The sequence below is a fragment of the Wyeomyia smithii genome, chromosome 1, assembly GCF_029784165.1.
Source record: "Wyeomyia smithii strain HCP4-BCI-WySm-NY-G18 chromosome 1, ASM2978416v1, whole genome shotgun sequence".
NCBI classification, from domain to species: Eukaryota; Metazoa; Arthropoda; class Insecta; order Diptera; family Culicidae; genus Wyeomyia; species Wyeomyia smithii.
The window spans coordinates 81291508-81312832 of record NC_073694.1 but is presented as its reverse complement, the minus strand read 5'-3'; the positions used below and the strand labels follow the sequence as shown (position 1 = coordinate 81312832).

The window sequence follows — 21325 nt, the reverse complement described above, 5'->3', positions numbered from 1 at the left end:
TCCTTTCTGTGTTGGCTTATTGGTCATTCCGCTAGGGGTTATCTTACGACCTTTGCGAGAAGGATTAGGAGAGTTGAGCATTCTCCTCTTCCTAGATCCCTCTGGCAAGGCATAAGAACACCCTTCGACGGGATCGTCAGATGTACCCTCATCGGTTGGCAAAAAGGAAAAGATGTTTCCTGTCGAGGGTGGCTCAGCCCTCTTAAGCATTTCTGCAAAAGAGCGCTTTGATCGTTCCTTAAGGGAACGCTTAATTTTTTCCTCGCGCTGTTTGTACGCGGGACACGCCGAAAGGCCATGCCGAGTTCCCACGCAGTAAAGACACGTTTCAGTATCCTCACTGCAAGCGGTCTCAGCATGATTGCCGCCGCACTTGCTGCAGCGGGGTAGCCTGCCCCTACCAGTCTGCAGAAGATGTTTCTGCCGATATATTGCAGACTATTGTTATCGCACACAAGAACTAATCGAAAAAAAAAACACCCGTACGATAACTCGTGTATTGTTATTTTGCGAATCAAACGGAGATGAACAATTTGCGTCTAATCAAGACGAAAGCAAAACAACGAATGACACTCGGGAAGTTGATTTTCCAATTTTTATTGAATTTGAGTAAATTTACAAGTTGTTATTGTCATTTGAAATTAAGGTCAAAATTGCTTTTAAACAGACATAGCTTTAAAAATATTGCATCGAATTTGATGAAATTTTCACAGCAGATGCATCCTGAGTTGTAGTTTACGAAAATAGTTTTTTGAAGAAAAAAATATTTTTTCAATAGTAACTATTTAAAACAATATGTTGAAAATCTATGTTCTGGGGCACTGAAAAATCTGAAAAAAATCACAAGTATTTTTGACGAAATTTCGAAACTGCCCTGAAAATTTCGCGGTGGTGATATTTTTTGATCAAAAGATAGGGGCCTTCAAAGTTGGTGCCGCAACGCATTTTTCAAGCAAGAATTGCTCCTAAACCAAGTTTTCTTCAGTTCTCATACCTAAAAGTGCACCATAATGGCTAAAAGTAATAGCACGGGCGATCTTAACCCGCTGATGCGTTCTGTACGGTTGTCCCCTAACTAAATTTTGCATTATTTTTAGTAAAATGTGTAGCTAGGCTTGCGAGTTGTAGGGGGCATAAAATATACTGTCTTCATCATTAAGTTGGGTAACAGACTAAGCATATTTTGACTATTTGGCGACTAATAATCATTTCTATTAAACTAATTTTTCAAACCTTACAGAATTTTTGCATATAACTGAAGCTGGGATTGTCAATAGTAGTACTGCTCACTCGCTTCTCGCTTGAAAATGCGCTTGGCACCAACTTTGAAGGCCCATATCTTTTGATCAAAAAATATCACCACCGCGAAACTTTCAGGGCAGTTTCGAAATTTCGTCAAAAATACTTGTGATTTTTTTTCAGATTTTTCAGTGCCCCAGAACATAGATTTTCAACATATTGTTTTAAATAGTTACTATTGAAAAAAATATTTTTTTCTCCAAAAAAATTATTTTCGTAAACTACAACTTAGGATGCATCTGCTGTGAAAATTTCATCAAATTCGATGCAATATTTTTAAAGCTATGTCTGTTTAAAAACAATTTTGACCTAAATTTCAAATGACAATAACAACTTGTAAACTTACTCAAATTCAATAAAAATTGGAGAATCAACTTCCCGAGTGAAACTCTTGAAGTTTTTAATACTCATTTGAAAAAATTAGACATCGCGATTTTTAGTGATCCGTTTCACGAATTCTGACCCTCCTAAGAGTATAATCTCAACCAATTTTTCAAAAGCTAGGATTAGCAATACTCAGAGGAGAGATATGCGAAGAGAGTGTTCTGAGCAAATCGAACATGTCAAAATCCGATCCAAACGAACAAGAAAGGTAACACATTGAGTCAGGTACTATGAAGGATATATTTATTTTCACACGCTCTTCATGTTCCATTGCAAAACATTGAACAAACCTTTCATATAGTCAACAAAATAATCAATCATCACCATAATTTATATAAAATTAAACATCAACATAAAATTTAACACCTTCATGGTTTTTCTGATGCACTTTATTATTTCCCAGGACTTCCATCTTCACCACCGGTTATACGAGCCGAATGAAAAAGGTAATTAACTTTGCGCTTTGACAAGAGATCTGGCATCTCTGACATGTGAAACCTCGTTGCCAAATTGGCATTTTTTTCATCGCTTATCTCTCTCTCTCTGAGTATCTCTAGTGGCAACTATATTGACACCAGTTTCTGCAGCCATGATCGTTTTTGCCCGGATTTTGGGCAGTGGCATAGTGATGGGAACTATCATTTAAGATTCTTACTGTATTGTTCATCCAAGTTAGTCAATCGCCAAAAATTGTATTATTTCGCTTTCGGACACAAGAGTTTTCGAATGCCGCAAAGAGAGCTCCCATCTCACACAAGAAATTTTCTTAACCCCTACTCAGAATTTTTCACAGAAAGGTTGTATTCTACATAGGGGCCGTTCCTAAACCACGTGGTCATAAAAAATGTGACGGGGGGTTTGTCAAAAGACCACGCAGGGAGGTGGGGGGGTTAACGAAATGACCACGTAGTCTTTTTTCCTGACTTATAATTTCTTGTTTGTCAAGAATGAAGCTTTTGCATTTTAGAAATATAGAATGTACTGAAAGTTCAATAATAAAAATGTAAAAATTTAAGTGAAATTTTGGCACTTGAAAAATGAAAAGGCCACGTGGTTAAAGTCGCAAGGAGGAGGGGAGAGGGGCGGTTGTTTGGCCAAAAGACCAGGTCCATTGCATACTTCTCAACCTGCGGAGAGAAGCTTTTCAGTAATACGGTGATTGAAAATGTGGCTTAGTAAGGTCAGCACGCAGAATAGATTCACACATCTAGCTCTACTCAATACTAAATCAGCTAGGCTGCACGGTGCTCCCACAGACCGTTATTGTAAAAAAATGTACCAAAGAATCTGAGTACACCATTCGATTCGTTATGTCGTCCAGAATCTTTGGTCAAAATTTCAAAATCTTCGTACGGTACATTTTTGAGTTATGCCCTTTTGAAGGTCGTAAAGTACAAAAAAGTGATAAAAAACAACTAACTACTTATTGTAAAGCACGTATTTCAACCACCATTTTATGAAATAACTTCCAAAATAGTTTCTACACATTCCAAGGGTTACATTTCAAGACATTAACAATTGGTGAAAAGATTGATTTGAAAATCCCACAGTGCACAGTGGTCTAAACTCGAAAAATCGTGATCGTTCTAGATTTGACTGTGAAAAATTGATTTTATGTGAAAATCATATGACTGTAGAGACTCTCGGAAAAAAATCAGACAAAAGGGAAAAACTTTACTGATAGTTAATGATATTTTTGACGTTGACTAACATCTATATCGAAGTTAGGCCCCTGAATTTGAAAATCTAGTAATTCAACCAGGGAAAACCAGAGAAAAGTGGTCAGGTTTTGAGCGCTTATTTTGCAGTCATCTATAATCAGGTTTTCGAGGTTTTGGCATCAATCGATCAGAAATTCTTCTACGGTTAAATTTATGTAACAAAAACAAACTATTGTTGGAGATACACTATTGAAAAATTGGTAATTAATATCGATTGTCTAAATCATACCGCGCAGCCAATCACTACCTCTCTTCCCAAGCACAGTCGACACTAACGGATACAATCGATCTGACTTTGTTGTTATTGTTGTTGTCATTTTCTGATTCCGATGTTTATGCTGCTGCTAGCGGAAAAAACCTTGCAAATATGCATCTTTTTGTTGGTGTTAATTTTACGACAGCGGCCGGTGCCCCATCATTCTGATTCCAAAACCGCACCAGTGACATGCGGACGCTAGGTGATAGCAGCTGAAAGGCGGAAATACAAAAGTGTACCGCTCATCTCGTGCCGGTTTCACCCGTAATGCTGGTGGCTTTAGTAGTCAATGGCTACTGCAAAACACTTGAATGGCTGGAATTCTGGACGGGCTAACCAGGAAACTATAATCGGCAACTGGCACCTTTTGGTGCCTCGAAATTTTGGTACAGAAGCGGCTAGTTGAATTTTCTGTTTTACCAAATGCTGCTGCTAGCGGAAAAAACCTTGTAAGAATGCATGTTTGTGTTGGTGTTAATATTACGACAGCGGCCGGCGCAGCCTTCAAGAAACATTTTTCTCTACCATTCCATCATCTATGTAGCCCCTCCTTCTTTCTAATTATCTGACGAAACTTGGTATAAAACATATCGTTCGAACATTTCACCCCATCAGTTTCATTATTAAACCGTACCGGATACATACGGACGCTCGGTGTTAGCAGCTGAAGGGAGGAAAAACAAAATAGTACCGGTCATCTCGTGCCGGTTTCACCCGTAATGCTGGTGGCTACTGCAAAATACTAAAATGGCTGGAATTCTGGACGGAAACCAGTAAACAAGAAATCGGCAACTGGCACCTTTTGGTGCCTCGTAGTTTTATAATAGAAGCGGTTAATTGAATTTTATGTTTTACAATTGCTGCTGCTAGCGGAGAAAAACCTTGCAAAAATGCATGTTTGTGTTGATGTTAATTTCACGACAGCGTCAGGTGTTAGCAGCTGAAAAGAGGAAAAACAAAACAGTACCGGTCATCTCGTGCCGATTTCTCCCGTTATGCTGGTGGCTGTTGGTAATAAATAGCTACTGCAAAATACTAAAATGGCTGGAATTCTGGACGGACTAACCAAAAAACAACAATATAATCGACAACTGGCACCTTTTGGTGCCTCGAAATTTTGGTACAGAAGCGGCTAGTTGAATTTTCTGTTATACCAAATGCTGCTGCTAGCGGAAAAAAAAGGAGGAAAGACAAAATAGTACCGGTCATCTCGTGCCGGTTCCACCCGTTATGCTGGTGGCTGTTGGTAATAAATGGCTACTGCAAAATACTAAAATGGCTGGAATTATGGACGGACTAACCAGTAAACGAGAATAATCGGCAACTGGCACCTTTTGGTGCCTCGAAATTTTGTTACAGAAGTTTTGGTTCAATTCAAGTTTGGTTCAATGGAATATAAGAATACGGTAGTCAACGTCATGCGGTCGTGTCTTGAATACCACCCTCCTACTATTTCTTACTGATAACTATCAGTAGTTACTGATAGTTTTCCCATCCCTAATATGACCACCAGCTTTTTTACATAAACGGTTAGTAGAAACTATATTGCCACCATTTTTTTATAATTTTTACGACTATTTGTGTTTAACACAATGTTTATTTGAATTCTTTTTCGTTTGGTTGATTCCGTGCGTGATTCCTCATGAGCGATAAAATGCTGAGAGTGCTCAATTTGAAAATTCCCTAGTTTTACATTTAGACATGATCAAAATAACGCAGAATTATACTTTAGTAATTTTGATTAGAAAGTAAAAAAAGTTCTTTTCTCTAAAGCATTGGAGATTTTCTATTTATATATGAATGCTATATATTAGAAGTCAACTATATTATCTTTCTGTCAGGGTTACGACTCAAACTTGTGTAGAATTAAAAAACCATTTCAGCGCTGCCGCCTCTTCGAGGGTCGAACGCCATTGATACCTTATGAGACGAGTCCTTCACAATAGCTGTCGCAGCAGCGAACCCAGCGTCCGAACCTTTCTCTTTTACAACATGGCCTCGCTGTCGCAGCGCCTGCAGGATTGTCTCATCAAAACCGGGCTCGTAGTCTACGAACATTGGCGCCAGTTGATGATGAAGCCGTTTTGATGACATGGTACTTTCAAGATCTTCATTGAAGAAAAAATATCTCATGAGTAGCGTCACAATTGCGCTGGTAATACGTGATCCACCAGCTCCACCTACAACCATTCGCACTCCAGTTTGATTGTTAGTGACAATTGTAGGAGCCATTGAAGACAAGGGTCGCTTTCCTGGAACGATGTAGTTTGCTGGGGATGGTGGCAAGCCATACGTATTAGCGCCACCAGGTGAGGAGAAATCATCCATTTCGTCATTGAGGATTATCCCTGTAGAGCGCGATCGTATTTTCGCTCCTAGTCTGAAATAGAATTATTTTGAACATTTTATAAAATGAGTTTAAGTTTATGTAAAATAACCATTTTTTTTTGGAGGATAGTTATTAAAGGAATCTTGATAAATGAATCATGTTAACAAGAAGCTGATACTTACAGATAATTGATAGTGCCAGTGGCAGATACGGCATCACCATTAGGTGCTAGAATCGACACATGTGCTGTTCCCTGGTCTTCTATATTAGCATATTCTGCGCCATAGTGTACGTAGTCAGAAAAGGTTTGATTATCTACAATTTTACTACGAACATAAGAGGCAAATCTTGGACTAGTTAAATTTTGTTGTAAATCGCCGAATTCATTGATAAAGTTGGGATCACCAGCACGAGTTCGTAAACCATAGCCAAATTTGAAGCTTTCGACTATTCGGTGCCATGTTAAAGGATTTTCGGCATATAAATCCTCATAGCCATCCAGAATATTAAGCATGAAGTTAACTAAAGGACCGCTTCCAGGAAGAGGAAAAGAGTGCACTTGATTTCCACCGCGAATGTCCAAAGTTGATGCTGTCTCCCATTTTGGCCTGAAATGACTAAAAATGTCTCTTTCAACTAGCAAAATGAATTAAAATCTCTTACTCGTAGTTGTAAAAGTCGTCTTCGGTCAAGATGCTATCAAAACTTTTCAGATCTTTCATAAGTTGAGGCAATAGGGTACCATTTTTACTATATAAAGCATGAACACCTTCACGGGCGATGATTTCCAAACTGTCTGCTAATGCCAGACGCTTAATAAATTCTCCTTCCTTCCATGTTTTGTTAGTTTTCGGGTTAATGAAAATTTCTCTCAGTGATGGTTCAGTAAAAATTGCTTTTTGGGTTCTTTGCAATATTCGATCTAAGTAACCAGTAACCATGTGACCTTTTCGACATAATTCAATTGTTGGTTGGACGAGTGTTGCCCAAGCTAACTTTCCGTAACGTTGATGCAATTCCCAATAACCTTTAAGTTCTCCGGGAATTGCTATTACAAGACCTCGCTTATCTCGTATAGTATTATTTGTTTGGACAAACATTTCCCTAGAAGCAGCAGCCGGGGCTGTTTCCCTAGCATTCAGAGTTACAGCTTCGCGATTGCCGTGATCGTATAGAGTTAGCAGGAAACCACCTCCAATGCCCATACTCTGTGGGCATGTTACACCTTCGCAGAAAAGTGTAGCAATGGCGGAATCAGCGGCTGATCCTTCTGCACGCAATATGTTTGCTCCAATAGCGGCACATTCGTGACCGTTCGCAACAACAGCACCAAAATGGTGATCGCGAAGAGCTTCGGGTGTTATAACACTATAGCACACACCTCCGATTAGTGCGATAACTAGTAATAACGCAACTGTAATGGCCGCGATTAGTTTTTTCTTTCGAGGGTTCCTGTAACAAAATAATATTCTGAGTTTAAATATTGGGATTTTCAACATGAACAAAAGAAGATGATTTTGGAACAATTATTTTTTCCTTTTTTTTCAATTTTTTTTTAAGGGGGGGGGATTTGTTAGTAGCTTAAGTATTTAAGATAAATATTAGTAAATAATGAGTATGTGTGTCCAATCACAAATGGTGACTTCTCAACACTGTTAGAAATTTGTAATTTTAATTGTTAGGATTTGTTTGCTTTCGCAATTAGGACTTATCATTCGTAGGGATTTAAACCTACTTGTCAAGAAAGGGAAGTAAACTTACAACTAACTTAATTGCTAACTTATTGACTATAAAAAGAGTTTATCGTAGCAATTGAGGATTGCAACGATTTTTGTCGAAAATTGTTAATAATTTTATTTGACATAGCCTCTAATGTTTCAACACCAGAAAGTCTATGTAATTCGAGTGTACCAAACCAAGGAGGACGCTTCGAAATCATTTTCAGAATTTTATTCTGAATCCTTTGGAGCGTTTTCTTCCTTGTTGAACAGCAACTTGACCAGATCGGTACAGCATAAAGCATTGCTGGTCTAAAAATTTGTTTGTAAATCAAAAGTTTAACAATTATTTCGTTAATACTTAATAGGCAGTCAAAAAACGCAAAAATATAACAAAAAAAAACCTTTTGAAGACCGAACGAAATTAACGAAATTAATAGTGCACTCAGGGTTTGACCAATCGGTTTCCGATCTTCTACAAAGTTTCTTGGTATTATTAGGGCTTCATTTTGGGTGTTTGAATCAGTTCGGAATTTAGCCGCGAAGGTGGCGTTGCGATGCCAACTTCTTTCCCTTACACGCTAGAGCTTTGCGGTATTCGACAAAGTTGTAGATCTCTGAATTCCATGAAACTTCACAGAGTATACAAAATTTCTATCTCTTCATGTTTCAGCGATCTATGAGTTTTTAAATTTTGTCTGAATATCACGTTTTATTGTGATAATTTTATGAGTTCACTCGAATTAATTTCTTACAAATTTTTTCTCGATAGAAATTGAATAAATATGTCGTTTTCTTCCGAGTACAGAAGTTTTTGAAGTACTAAAATATTACACAAAATTTGAAAAAAAAACCATAATTTTGTGAAGTAGATATCTCAGCGGGTAGCAAGTATTAGCAAGCCATGATTTTTTCTAAAAATTGTCCATCAAAAAGTCTTCATTTTCTGAAATTTTGAAAGATGTGTTTTTTTGTGTTTTGTGATATTCCAGTTTGAATATAACCATAGGTTTCATGTAAAAATACAATTGCTATGTATTAATTGCATGGAATACACGGTCCAGTATTTTGATACTCTATCCAACCTATGTGCAGTCTTCAGCAAAGTTTCTCAGTGTAGTAAGAACTTCAACTTGACGCTCAGTTTAGTTCGCGAGTTGGCCGCAGAGATGGCGCTTCGACACCAACTATTTATTCTTACACGCTAGAGCTCTGCAGTAGGGTGCCAATCATCGTAGGAAAAAAAAGTAACCAAAAAATTTAAAAAAAACCCTATACAAAATGTTTATCTGCTCGAAAAAACACCCTGTGCAAAATTTCAGCTCAATCGGACTAAAAATGGGGTGGCGCAAAGCGATTGAAATTTGGTCTTTTTGAAAACCGAAAAATCACCCAAGGGGGGTACGTGGAATTTCGGATTTCGAATTTTTTTTTAGATGCCAAATGACTTAAAAACGCATGAAACGTTGAGAATTGGTGTCATCTGAAATTTTTTTTTTGCAAAAATCGACTCTCTGGGACTTAGTCGTTTTTTCAATTGTGGAAGGCTGAGTTGAAACATTTAGACTTTATTTAATGAAACGGATCGCTAGTCTCTCGAAATAGCCTGTATAATGATATACACTATAACTAGCATCGAATACATCATGTTTCATTAGGGTGGTTCATATATTCGACATAGGGTGGTTCCTAATATTGTGTAAAATTGAATATAAAATGAAAAAATCACTTTTCACTGAATATAGACTATAGTGGCCATTTTTGTAACATCATGCGATTTCGATGAGCGCCGGGCGAAAGAAGTTTCCTTTTTACTCCAAAAATAAGCCATAGAAATTTGGAGTTGATCCGAGTTCATTTAATGGACCCACAAAACGCTTATATTTGAAAAAAAAGGTTCTCAAAGGAATTGCTTTTTTTTCATCTCTTCATGAAGTTTTTGCCTTAGTTTCTTAAAATAGTTGTATATTTTGTGTCGAATTACTCTTTAATCATAAAACCATATCATAAGGGACATTCACATGTTACGTAACGCTAAATTTTAGCAATTTTGAATACCTTCTATTCCTGAATAACACAATTTTGCATGGGGGCCTCGCACAATGGAACTCTTCATTGAATATCTTCTTCTTCTGAGTACGCTACGTAATGAATGAATGACCTCTTGTATTTGTTAGAAGATTTGAAGCTGCCATTCAGTGATTATATCCCTAGTAAACTGTCACAATCGGATTGGTGAAGCAAAATTATTAAAGTTATTAACACTCTCCCGCTCACAAGGTTTATCATTAAAATTTATAGCTTCACGAGAAACTTCAAACTGAATACTTTGTAGACTAACTAAAATTATTGTTAACTGTAGTATTTTGAAGAAAACGCCCAGTGATGCTCTGAGGCAGCATATAAAAGTTTATGGAACAATCGTAAGCACAACAAACTATTTTATGTCAAGATATGATGATTATACTGCCGTGAGATGACAAAGTGACGTAAGTGCCACTTTCTCGAATATGAGTTTTTGATACCAATTTGTTCATTATTCGAAGACCTATCTTTTGGTATCTTCCTTTTCGTTGTTACTTATTTGTACGTTGCATAAAATCAAAAAAAAACAAAGTGACGTTGGCACACATTTCCATACAAAAGTGACGAAGAATTCTTTCGTTTTTGGGCCGTACTGAAAAACTGATCACTTGGATCTACGTCACAATGTCATCTCACGGCAGTATAATTCTTGGTGCTCTAAAGTCACCATGAGTGGGAAAGGGTTAAGAGCTTTTTGTATGGATTTAATGTTAGTTTTAGTATTATTATTATTATTTTTTTCTATGAAACAGTTCAGCACTAGTTATCTAAATTCACCAGGACGGTGATTTTTTTCAAATATAGTCGGTATATCTCATGTTAATCGAATTGCAATTCTTATGAGTTACGATTGAACAGCAAAGTTCTTAGGCGCGCTTAAAATTTATTAAATCTCCGGCAAAAATATCGCCCAAGAAGTTCATAATACGCTAGTGGATTGGAATATTCCAGAAAAGTTTCGAAAACTAACCAATATTACTTGTCCTCTTCATAACTATGAACTTTTATGCAAAATATATTACATGGCAAAGCATCGGACCTTAAACACCTTTCTTCAACTATTTTACAAGAGCATCAAGCGAAATGATTCACAGCTTCAATGATCCAAAAGTTCGCTAGAAATGGTACGATGAAGATTGCAATCAAATCAAGCAATTTTATGCAATCAAGTTCGCGGCGATTATGAAGTGCTCTTGGAGTTAGCATTCACATTTCTTGGTTGTAAAGTGACCCTTTTTCACTTATCACACGCTATATGGTTAAAAATAACATTTATTGCCTGAGAAAATATTTGCTCTGATCATTGACCATAAATCGCATTCGAGACATGTTCCTTTTTATAGTCAAACTTCACATTCAGGTGTTTTTCGGGTGTACGAACGCTATCCAATGTATGATTCAAGTTATGAATTTTTTACGTGATTCTTTCGCATGTATCGAAATTGATAGTCGTTTCAGACGCTGTAACTAGAAAGATGAAGAATCACTTGTGGTATTTAAGCTTGAATTTAAACAAAAAATGATCAGGCGATTAAAAGCGAATGGTCCTTAAGGTGAAACGGTATTGAAGCCACTAACAGCCAATTTCGAGCCACCACTTCGTACTTTTAGAAGCACAGGACTCGGAAATAAATAATGCATTCCCTGTGAAAACGCTATTTTATGTTTGCTTCACCACAGCAAACATAAAACAGCGTTTTCACAGATGACGCATTACCTGTTACCGAGTCTTGTGCCTTTGAAAATTCAAAGTGGTGGCTCGAAGTCGGCCATTTTTGGCTTCAATACCGTTTGGCCTTAAAAAGCTGCCGTGCTTTCTTTTCGAGTTTTGAACCTCATGTTGATTTTTTCGACCGTGACCCAGCCGAGTAGAAAAATAATGAGGAATAGCAAACTTCTTTCAAAAATTATTCGCTCTCAACGACGCCACAAAACATGGTGTTGAATTCATGAAAAATTTTAACCGTGTTCCAACACATAATGAAGACGAACTTCAGTTGATATTGCATGTTGTTGGTTCATACCGTAAAAATACCCACCTCATTCTAAATCCGAACTTTTTAACAAACACCAAAAGTTTTAGATTATTTTAAACTTAAATTAGGACAATAATATGATGGTTTTATAAAAATACAAGTGTGTTTGGATACGTTTATCAAGAGATATATGTTAAAAAAAGAATAAAACTCCGTACAATTTTCATGTAAATCGATTTCTTAAATAAAAGCGCTTTGTGGGTCCATTAAATAAACTCCGATCAACTTCAAATTTTCGTGGCTTATTGTAGAGGTCAAAAGGAAACTTTTTCAGCCCGGCGCTCATTAAGATCGATAGTTTCAAAAACGGCCATATAAAATATGGCCACTCTAATATAGACTGTTCCGAAAATTATAAATAGGGGTACTGGGGGTAAGGCCGGCACTGAGGGTAAGACCGTCACCCCTAGGATTTTACTAGAAAACGCTAAATAACTGTGTTTTGGAATATGTGAAGTGTTGGTATTTAATATTTTATACATTTTAAGACACATCGAAGCCACCGTGAAACGTCAAACGTCAAAATAATAGACAAAACATACGCTACTGCAGCAAATGCGTAAAAGCATGTAATTTTTCGTGAGTGGAACTTAAGCTTTTATACGTTTGAAAAGACTAAAATAATTTTTCGTTGCTCTACAACTTATTGCCTGTATTGTTAGCAATCACAGGAATTCGATCTGAGGTAAATTGAAGCGATAAATTTGTAGAAATACTCTTTTTAAAAAAATGTGTGCTGTCGGGGTTACACCGTCATCCAGTGAGTGGGGTAAGCCCGGTGAGCCCGACATGGCCTGAGGCTAGTTGGATGTTACTGACACATATTTCTCATCTATTACCGATGTCTCGCTGATAAATAAATTAATTAATCGATTTAGAACCATGCACTCAAGCTTTTCTGTGATTTATGAATGATTCCAAGGGTTATTGGAGGTGTCAAATGTACTGAATCAAGTCACAAAACTGACGGCTTTCCCGGTGGTATTTGAAATATGCTCCGGTGTGGCCAATGTGATCCTGGCTTCAATGAAACTAGTTAATAATATGATTTGAAGTGCCACATGATAGGCTTGCCGGGTATCAAATTCTTTCATTGATTATACATAATGTTCACCGGAACTTGTTCCGGCAATCTGCCCAGAACTAGCTAACCGACAACAACCAAGTTCAACAATAACATACAGAAATGTAAGATCTCTCATTCGGCGGTCTCCGAATTCAAATTGCTTCAGTTAATTGGAGTTAATTCATGAACAAACTTAGGTGCCGGTGTTACCCCCAAGGGGTGCCGGTTTCACCCGCACTGATTGCTAAACGTCGTTTTTATCTTAGTTTCACAACTTCACTATTCCTTGTAAAATAACAGTTTAAAAGTACTGAAAACCTTCATATCTTGTAGAAAACAATCTGGACAATGATTCTGTGAAAGAAATATAACAATATTCGCCCTCAAGCGCTACTAAAGAATCATTTTCCTTAGGGGCCGGGCTTACCCCCAGTACCCCTACATCTTCTTTCTTGAATAAAACAAAAAATACAGGATTTTTCGGGTCATTTTATTCTGAAATATAGATAATAAGTGTATTCTTTCCAGTTTCAATTCAAGTTGGGATTATTTTTCGTAGGATACGCGAGTTCTCTAATTTTTCTCTTAACACTACTCATAAGCTTTTGCACAGTGTGTTCTCCGACCATTTTTACCACTTTAAGCTTATCTTTCTTAAATTTCTCAACATTATCCGCTAGTTTGACATATTTCCTCAGCTTTGCCTAGGTCAAAGCCCAAAAAGCTTCAAAAGGGAGAACTTCAGGGCAGTTTGGAGAAATCTCCTTTGGGACACACGTGACATTATTTGTTTTATACCACCCTAGTGCATCCTTAGAGTAATGGCAGGAAGCAAGATCGGGCCAAAAGATTGGAGGATTGTTATGCTGCTTAACCATGGGTAACAACCTTTTCTGCAAACACTCTTTCACGTAAATTTTACCATTTATTGTGTCATTCGTAATGAATGGACGAGATATTTTCCCACATTCACAAATGGCCTGCCAAACCATTACCTTTTTGCCAAATTTTTCGGTGTAAATGGCTTTCACTGGTCCAGGGACATCCTTTCCCTTCGGTGATGTATAAAATTGCGGTCCTGGCAGAGTCTTATAGTCCAGTTTTATGTAGGTTTCGTCATCCATGATAACACACCCCATTTTTTTGGTCAGAAGTTTGTCATAAAGCTTCTGAGCTCTCGGTTTCATAGATTCAGCTTGTTTTGGATTTCGTTTTGGCTGCTTCTGCTCCCGACGGGTCTGCAGACCCATTCTTTCCTTGGCACGCATAACGTTACTCGCCGAGGTTCCACGCTTTCTCGCCACATCTCGTACTGATACTGAAGGACGGCGCTTGTAGTATTCCTTAACCTTTTTGTCCATTGTGGGATCAACAGGCCCGGGTTTTCTACCACGTCTTGGGTAATCAGTAAATGTGCACTCTTCACAACACTTCCGCAATGCGGTTTGAACTGCTCCGACACTTATACCTTCTTCCCTGGCTAATTTTCTTATAGAAAGACCACCCAAGGTGCCCCATTTGTGCACAATTCGCTTTCTTTGCTCGGGAGAAAGGCCACGCATTTTCATAATTTCGCACTAAATGTTAGAAAAAACGACAGCATCTGTTTCTTTCAGATGTCAACAACAGGACGCAGCCAACGTTTGGTTGAATACTGCACGTTATTTGAAATGACGGTTGATCGTGAGTGTATTTATAATTATCGGAACGGTATATACAAATAGAAAAATTCCTGAAAGCATAATATTTGTTATATCATTGTCGTTAGGGTGACAATGTTGAGTTGGGAAAAATACCATGTAAAATGGCAAGATATTATAAAACAAATTTACAAAATGTTTTAAAAAACTACTTCATGCAAAAATAATTATCTCGACAAAAATTAAGATTGTCTCGCGGAAAATGTTGAATGCTTTCATGTTATTTGCAAAATCACACACGGGAGGTACATGGAATTTGAATATTTGAAAAATGTTTTCGATTCCAAGTGTCTTAAAAGTACATGAAACGGTGGAAACTGATGGAATATGTTTTTTTTAAATTTTGTTTGAAAAACCTACTCTCTAGGACACTTGTACTAGTTCTTTCGAATGTTGTACCAGACAAATTATTCGTTTCATTTACCACAATAATGTACTTTGCCAACACTTGAACGAACACACAGTGCTCTGGCTTATATAATCGGACAATAGACTGTATCGATGTTATTCAGTGATAATGAGAGTATAGGGATCTCAATCAGATACGCAACACAATTGACTCGTTGTTTCTGGGTTTGCGTCGTTTTGACAGTTCGACCATACATTTTCTGTCAAGTTTACATCATTAGAACGTGAACGTGCCCATTGACTGAAACTTTGCATACACGTTTGAAAAAAAAAAAGATATTGGAAAATGCTATTTCGGATAGGTATTCATGATTATAAATATTTTTAGAGCCAACACGGTTCGTTTGAGCGGTGTGACGTCTTCGGAAAAGTTGTGGATAATAGTAGTGTCTTTCAAAAAAAAAAAATACACTCTAAAAACAAATTATTAATTTTTTGAAAAAAATTAAGAGAAAGTTAAAATATCCAAAACAGCCTATTTGAAAAACCTGATTTTTTTCATAAAAACTGCGAAAGATTACCTGAACAACGAAACCGGTCATGGAAAAATCAGAAAAAGAATTTTTTTTAAATTATTTTTTTTTTCACAGAGTACATTTCTTTTGGAAGAACAAAGTTATTATTTACACCTTTGCCAGATACATTATGCCATATAAACAAACCGTTTTGACTGTAAAAATTATTCTTAATTTCTCATAGTGCTCTATTGGAAATTAAAAATATGTCTACAGTCGAAATGGTTTGTTTGATTGGCACAGTGTCTTCGGCAAAGTTGTAGATAATATTTTGTTTTTCCAAAAGTAGAATATGCCTTTTAAAAAAAAATTTTTTTTTCAAAAATTATATTTTTTTCTTGATTTCTAAATGATCGGACTGGTTTCATTGTTTAAGAAGTCTTTTGTAGTTGTTTTAAATCAGATTTTTAGAAAATGAGCTCTTTTAAATGATTATTTTTAATTTTTATTCTAACTTTTTTTTTTGAATAAATAATTCTTTTAAGTGTAATTTTTTTGGAAAAACATAATTATTATCTACAACTTTGTCGAAGACATCACACCAATCAAATGAACCGAATTGTTTTTTTTTATTTTATACTAATTTTTCACAATATTATGAACCACCCTAATGAATTCGATGCTAGTTTTAGTGTATATCATTATACAGGCTATTTCGAGAGACTTGTGATCAATTTCATTAAATAAATTCTAAACATTCTGAACTCAGCCTTCCACAATTGAAAAAACGACTAAGTCCCAGAGAGAAAATTTAAAAAAAAAAATTTATTTCAGATTACACCAATTCTCGACGTTTCATGCGTTTTTAAGTCATTTGGCATCAAAAAAAATTCGAAATCCGAAATTTCACGTTCCCAAGGAGGGGCCCCTTGGGTGATTTTCCAGTTTTTGAAAAGGCCAAACTTCAATCGCTTTGCGCCACCCCATTTTAAGTCCGATTGAGCTGAAATTTGGTACAGGGTGTTTTTTCGAGGAGGTGAACATTTTGTATAGCGTTTTTTTTTTTGAAATTCGAGATGACCATTTTGGCTGGCGCCCTACTCTGCAGTTTTCGACAAAGTTTTAGATTAGAAACTTTTATGTAACTTAGAAGAAACAAATTTTTTTTGGAAATTTACGGGTTTTTGAAGAATTTGTTTGAGTTTCACGTTTTTTGTAATAGTTTTGTGATTCGAAACATTAAAATCCCCAAAGAATATGCAACTTTCCGAATCAGCATACGTTTTCGGTTTAAGTATGCGTCTAGTTTTCGTTAGTAAAGCTAAGCTTATTGAGAGTAGATCCGTTGCTATTGGGTTTGGCTACGAAACAAACACAGTAACATTTGATCCAATAGCAAAGGATCTACTCTCAATAAGCCTAGCTTTACTAACGAAAACTCGAAGCAAACTTAAACCGAAAACGTACCTAAATAAATATCGGAGTTGAAAAAAAAAATAATAAATTGAAGTTATTCCGAACCAACTTTGAACAGTTTGCATCTGTTCTGCTGGGAATTTCCTTCAGTACCCAAAAGGGCACCTGAATGGCGACAATTTAGGTTGATTTTTTTTTTGATTGATGTTTATTCAAAGATTTCTCTGTGATAAAAGGTACTTTTTTTTTAAAGGGGGGATTTGTTAGTAGCTTAAGTATTTATGATAAATATTAGTAAATAATGAGTATGTGTGTCCAATCACAAATGGTGACTTCTCAACACTGTTAGGAATTTGTAATTTTAATTATTAGGATTTGTTTGCTCTCGCAATTAGGACTTATCATTCGTAGGGATTTAAACCTACTTGTCAGAAGAGGGGAAGTAAACTTACAACTAACTTATTGGCTATAAAGAGAGCTTATCGTAGCAATTGAGGATTGCAACGATTTTTGTCGAAAATTGTTAATAATTTTTTTTGACATAGCTTCTAATGGTTCAACACCAGTAAGTCTATGTAATTCGAGTGTACCAAACCAAGGAGGACGCTTCAAAATCATTTTCAGAATTTTATTCTGAATCCTTTGGAGCGTTTTCTTCCTTGTTGAACAGCAACTTGACCAGATCGGTACAGCATAAAGCATTGCTGGTCTAAAAATTTGTTTGTAAATCAAAAGTTTGTTCTTCAAACAAAGTTTAGAATTCCTGTTAATGAGAGGATATAAACATCTCGTATATTTGATGCACTTGGCTTGTATACTCTCAATGTGCTCTTTGAAAATAAGTTTTTTATCATAAATTAGTCCCAAGTACTTAACCCAAGTAACAAAACTGGTTTTATCAAAGTTTTATAGCGCTGTTTTGGCTGTATTGAGCGCTATAAAACTTTGATAAAACCAATATTGTTACAAGGGAACCTTGTCGGACCATCTTAAAATAACCCCATTCATCTTGACAACGTGATTATTGTTTGGCTTGAGGAAAGAAGCCCTAGGATTATGCGGAAAAATTATCATTTGAGTTTTAGAAGCATTGGAAGAGATTTTCCACTTTTGCAAGTAGGAAGAAAAAATATCTAAACTTTTCTGCAATCGACCGCATATGACACGAAGACTTTTTCCTTTTACGGAAATGCTTGTGTCATCGCAGAACAATGACTTTGTGCATCCTGGAGGCAAATCAGGAAGATCTGAAGTGAATATATTGTACAGGACTGGACCCAAGACTGAACCTTGAGGTACACCTGCTCTGACAGGAAATCTATCAGATTTTGAATTCTGATAGACAACCCGCAGAGTTCGATCAGTAAGATAATTTTTTAAAATTTTGATTTGGAAAATTGGAAAATTAAAAGTTTGCAATTTCGCAATCAAACCTTTATTCCAAACACTGTCGAATGCTTTTTCTATGTCTAAAAGAGCAGCTCCAGTGGAATAACCTTCAGATTTGTTAGCTCGTATAATATTAGTAACTCTGAGCAATTGATGAGTTGTGGAATGCCCATGGCGAAATCCAAACTGTTCATATGCAAAAATTGAATTTTCGTTGATGTGTGACATCATTCTGTTAAGAATAATTCTCTCAAACAGTTTACTTATTGAAGAAAGCAAACTGATTGGTCGATAACTTGAAACTTCAGCTGGGTTCTTAACCGGTTTTAAAATTGGAGTAATTTTTGCATTTTTCCATAATTTGGGAAAATATGCAGTTTTGAAGCAGCAATTGAAAATTTTCACTAAAAATTCCATTGTGCTCTCAGGGAGATGTTTGATTAGTATATTAAAGATTCCATCGTCACCAGGTGCTTTCATATTTTTGAAATTTTTAATAACTGATTTTATCTCATTTAAGTTAGTTTCAATTATTTCTGCAGGTAAAAAATTCTGGGAAGAAATTAAATCAAATTGACTTGTGACTTCATTTTCAATTGGACTCACAAAATTCAAATTTGAGTTATGAACACTCTCAAACTGCTGTGCAAGTCTTTGAGCCTTTTGTTCATTGGATACAAGAAAACGTTTACCATCTTTTAAAACTGGAATAGGCTTTGAAGGTTTCTTAAGAATCTTCGAGCTTCCAAAAGGGTTTTGAATATGGTTTCAATTTTTCAACTTTAGTCTCAAAATTTTGATTTCTCAGAAGAGTAAATCTATGTTTAATCTCTTTCTGTAAATCTTTATAAATAGTTCTAAAAACAGGGTCACGAGAACGTTGATATTGGCGTCTGTGGACATTTTTCAAACGAATTAGAAGTTGAAGATTTTTGTCAATTATTGGTGAATCAAATTTCACTTGAGCCTTTGGAACAGAATAATTCCTGGCATCAACAATTGCACATTTTAATGCTTCCAAAGCGGAATCAATATTCACTTCGTTTTGCAAATCAAGCTCATTATTGAAATTTCTCTCAATATGAGTTTTGTATCTTTCCCAATTAGCCTTGTTATAATTAAAAACAGAGCTCATAGGGTTTAAAACTGATTCATGTGATAAAGAAAAAGTTATTGGAAGATGGTCAGAATCAAAGTCAGCATGTGTGATCGAATCACTACATACATGACTTTGATCTGTAAGCACCAAATCAATTGTTGATGGGTTTCTTACAGAAGAAAAGCATGTAGGACTATTCGGAGACAAAATAGAATAGTATCCTGAAGAACAATCATTGAATAAAATTTTGCCATTGGAATTACTTTGAGAATTATTCCATGAACGATGTTTAGCGTTAAAATCGCCGATTATAAAAAATTTCGAACGATTTCGGGTGAGTTTTTGTAAATCACCTGCAAAATAATTTTTGTGCTCGCGTGTGCATTGAAATGGTAAATATGCTGCGGCAATAAATAAAATCCCAAGTTCAGTTTGAACTTCAATTCCCAAAGTTTCAATAACTTTCGTCTCAAGATGGGGAAGAGCACGATGTTTGATTCGGCGATGAATAACAATTGCAACTCCACCGCCGGAACCCTGAATCCTATCATATCTATGAACCACGTAATTGGGAAAATATTTTAATTTTATGTTAGGTTTCAAAAATGTTTCAGTAATAATTGCAATATGCACATTATTTACTGTTAAAAAATTAAAAAGCTCATTCTCATTGGCCTTCAATGAGCGAGCATTCCAATTTAATATTTTAATTGTTTTATTTAAAATCATTGCTAAATTTTAAATTAGAAACAATTTTATTAGTAAAATTTGTGCCTATTTGAATGGCTTCAAACATTGATTTTGCCTGCAACATGGCGTTCATAAGATCGAACATTGCCTAATGCAAAAAAGAAAGTTTACCTGCCGTAATAGGCCCCAGGCAGTTGACATTAGAAAAAATATTTTCGGTAGCAATATTAGCTGGGGTAATAAGTGTACAATTATTTTCTAGCGTGTTTTGATTACCCATATTAACGGTCATTTTCGAACTACCAACACTAGGCGGTATAATGTTAGAACTACCTGTAACCTGTGCATAAGTTAAATGGGTATGCAAAGGAATAGGTAAACTATGCGTCACTGGTACGCTTGGAGAATTTTGTTTTGAATTTTGTTTACCTTGCCTTGCCTTAACAATTGCTAAACGGGCTGGGCATTGATAAAAATTCGACATATGGTTGCCGTTACAAGTCGCACAGCGAAAATTTTTACTCTCTTTCACAGGACATGTGTCCTTTTTGTGAGAAGAGTCTCCACAAATGAGGCATTTTTGGTCCATGTTACAAAACTTTGAACCATGGCCATAACGTTGGCAAACACGGCATTGGGTGATATGCTTTTCACCTCCGCCAAACTTTCGATATAACTCCCATTTTACACGCACGTTATATAAAGCATGTGCTTTTTCAAAAAAATTCAAGTTATTAACCTCACTACGGTTAAAATGAATTAAATAATTTACAAGGGAAATTCCAGTTCGCTGACTGTTTTCGCCTCGTGATTTTTGTTTCATCAGAATTACTTGGGTAGGGGCTATACCAAGTAATTCTGTCAAAGTAATTTTGATCTCATCAACGGTTTGATCGTTGGTGAGACCTTTCAATACGACCTTGAACGGCTTGGCGCTCTTCGTATCATACGTAAAAAATTTATACATCTTTTCAGTTAAATACTGAATAAGACGATTCCAATCTTTCAATGTTTGGGCCAGTAAACGGCATTCGCCTCTTCGGCCAATTTGATAAGTAACTTTGACGTCGGAGAGAAACGTAGAAAGTTCTCTTTTAAAAATATTAAATTCAGAAGAAATAGTTACCACAATAGGTGGAACTTTCTTCTTTTTTACAGAAATTTCACTTTGAATAGTTTTACTTTCGAACATTTCAATTTCGCCGGCTTCTTGCTCAGGCAGAATATCATATAAATTTTCACTGCATAAGCTAGTTTCAGAAAGAGATGCCTCT

At 36.1% G+C, this 21325-nt stretch overlaps 1 protein-coding gene across 6 annotated transcripts in view; it reads right to left on the bottom strand.

Annotated features, from left to right (window-relative positions):
• Positions 1 to 1904: 1904 nt before the first annotated feature.
• Positions 1905 to 21325, bottom strand: part of LOC129719200 (glutathione hydrolase 1 proenzyme-like) — a 159341-nt gene continuing 139920 nt past the window's right edge. For 4 of the 6 annotated variants that reach the window (XM_055670719.1, XM_055670724.1, XM_055670721.1 and 1 more), the window contains exons 2-4: positions 6653 to 7441; positions 6172 to 6597; positions 1905 to 6040 (exon numbers count right to left, since the gene is read on the bottom strand). In XM_055670719.1, coding sequence (XP_055526694.1) covers positions 5527 to 6040; positions 6172 to 6597; positions 6653 to 7441 — 1729 coding nt within the window. In that variant the 3' untranslated portion in view covers positions 1905 to 5526. Of the gene's footprint in view, positions 6041 to 6171; positions 6598 to 6652; positions 7460 to 21325 lie in introns of all 6 variants that reach the window. The other 2 variants (XM_055670722.1, XM_055670720.1) reach the window with 1 other exon arrangement.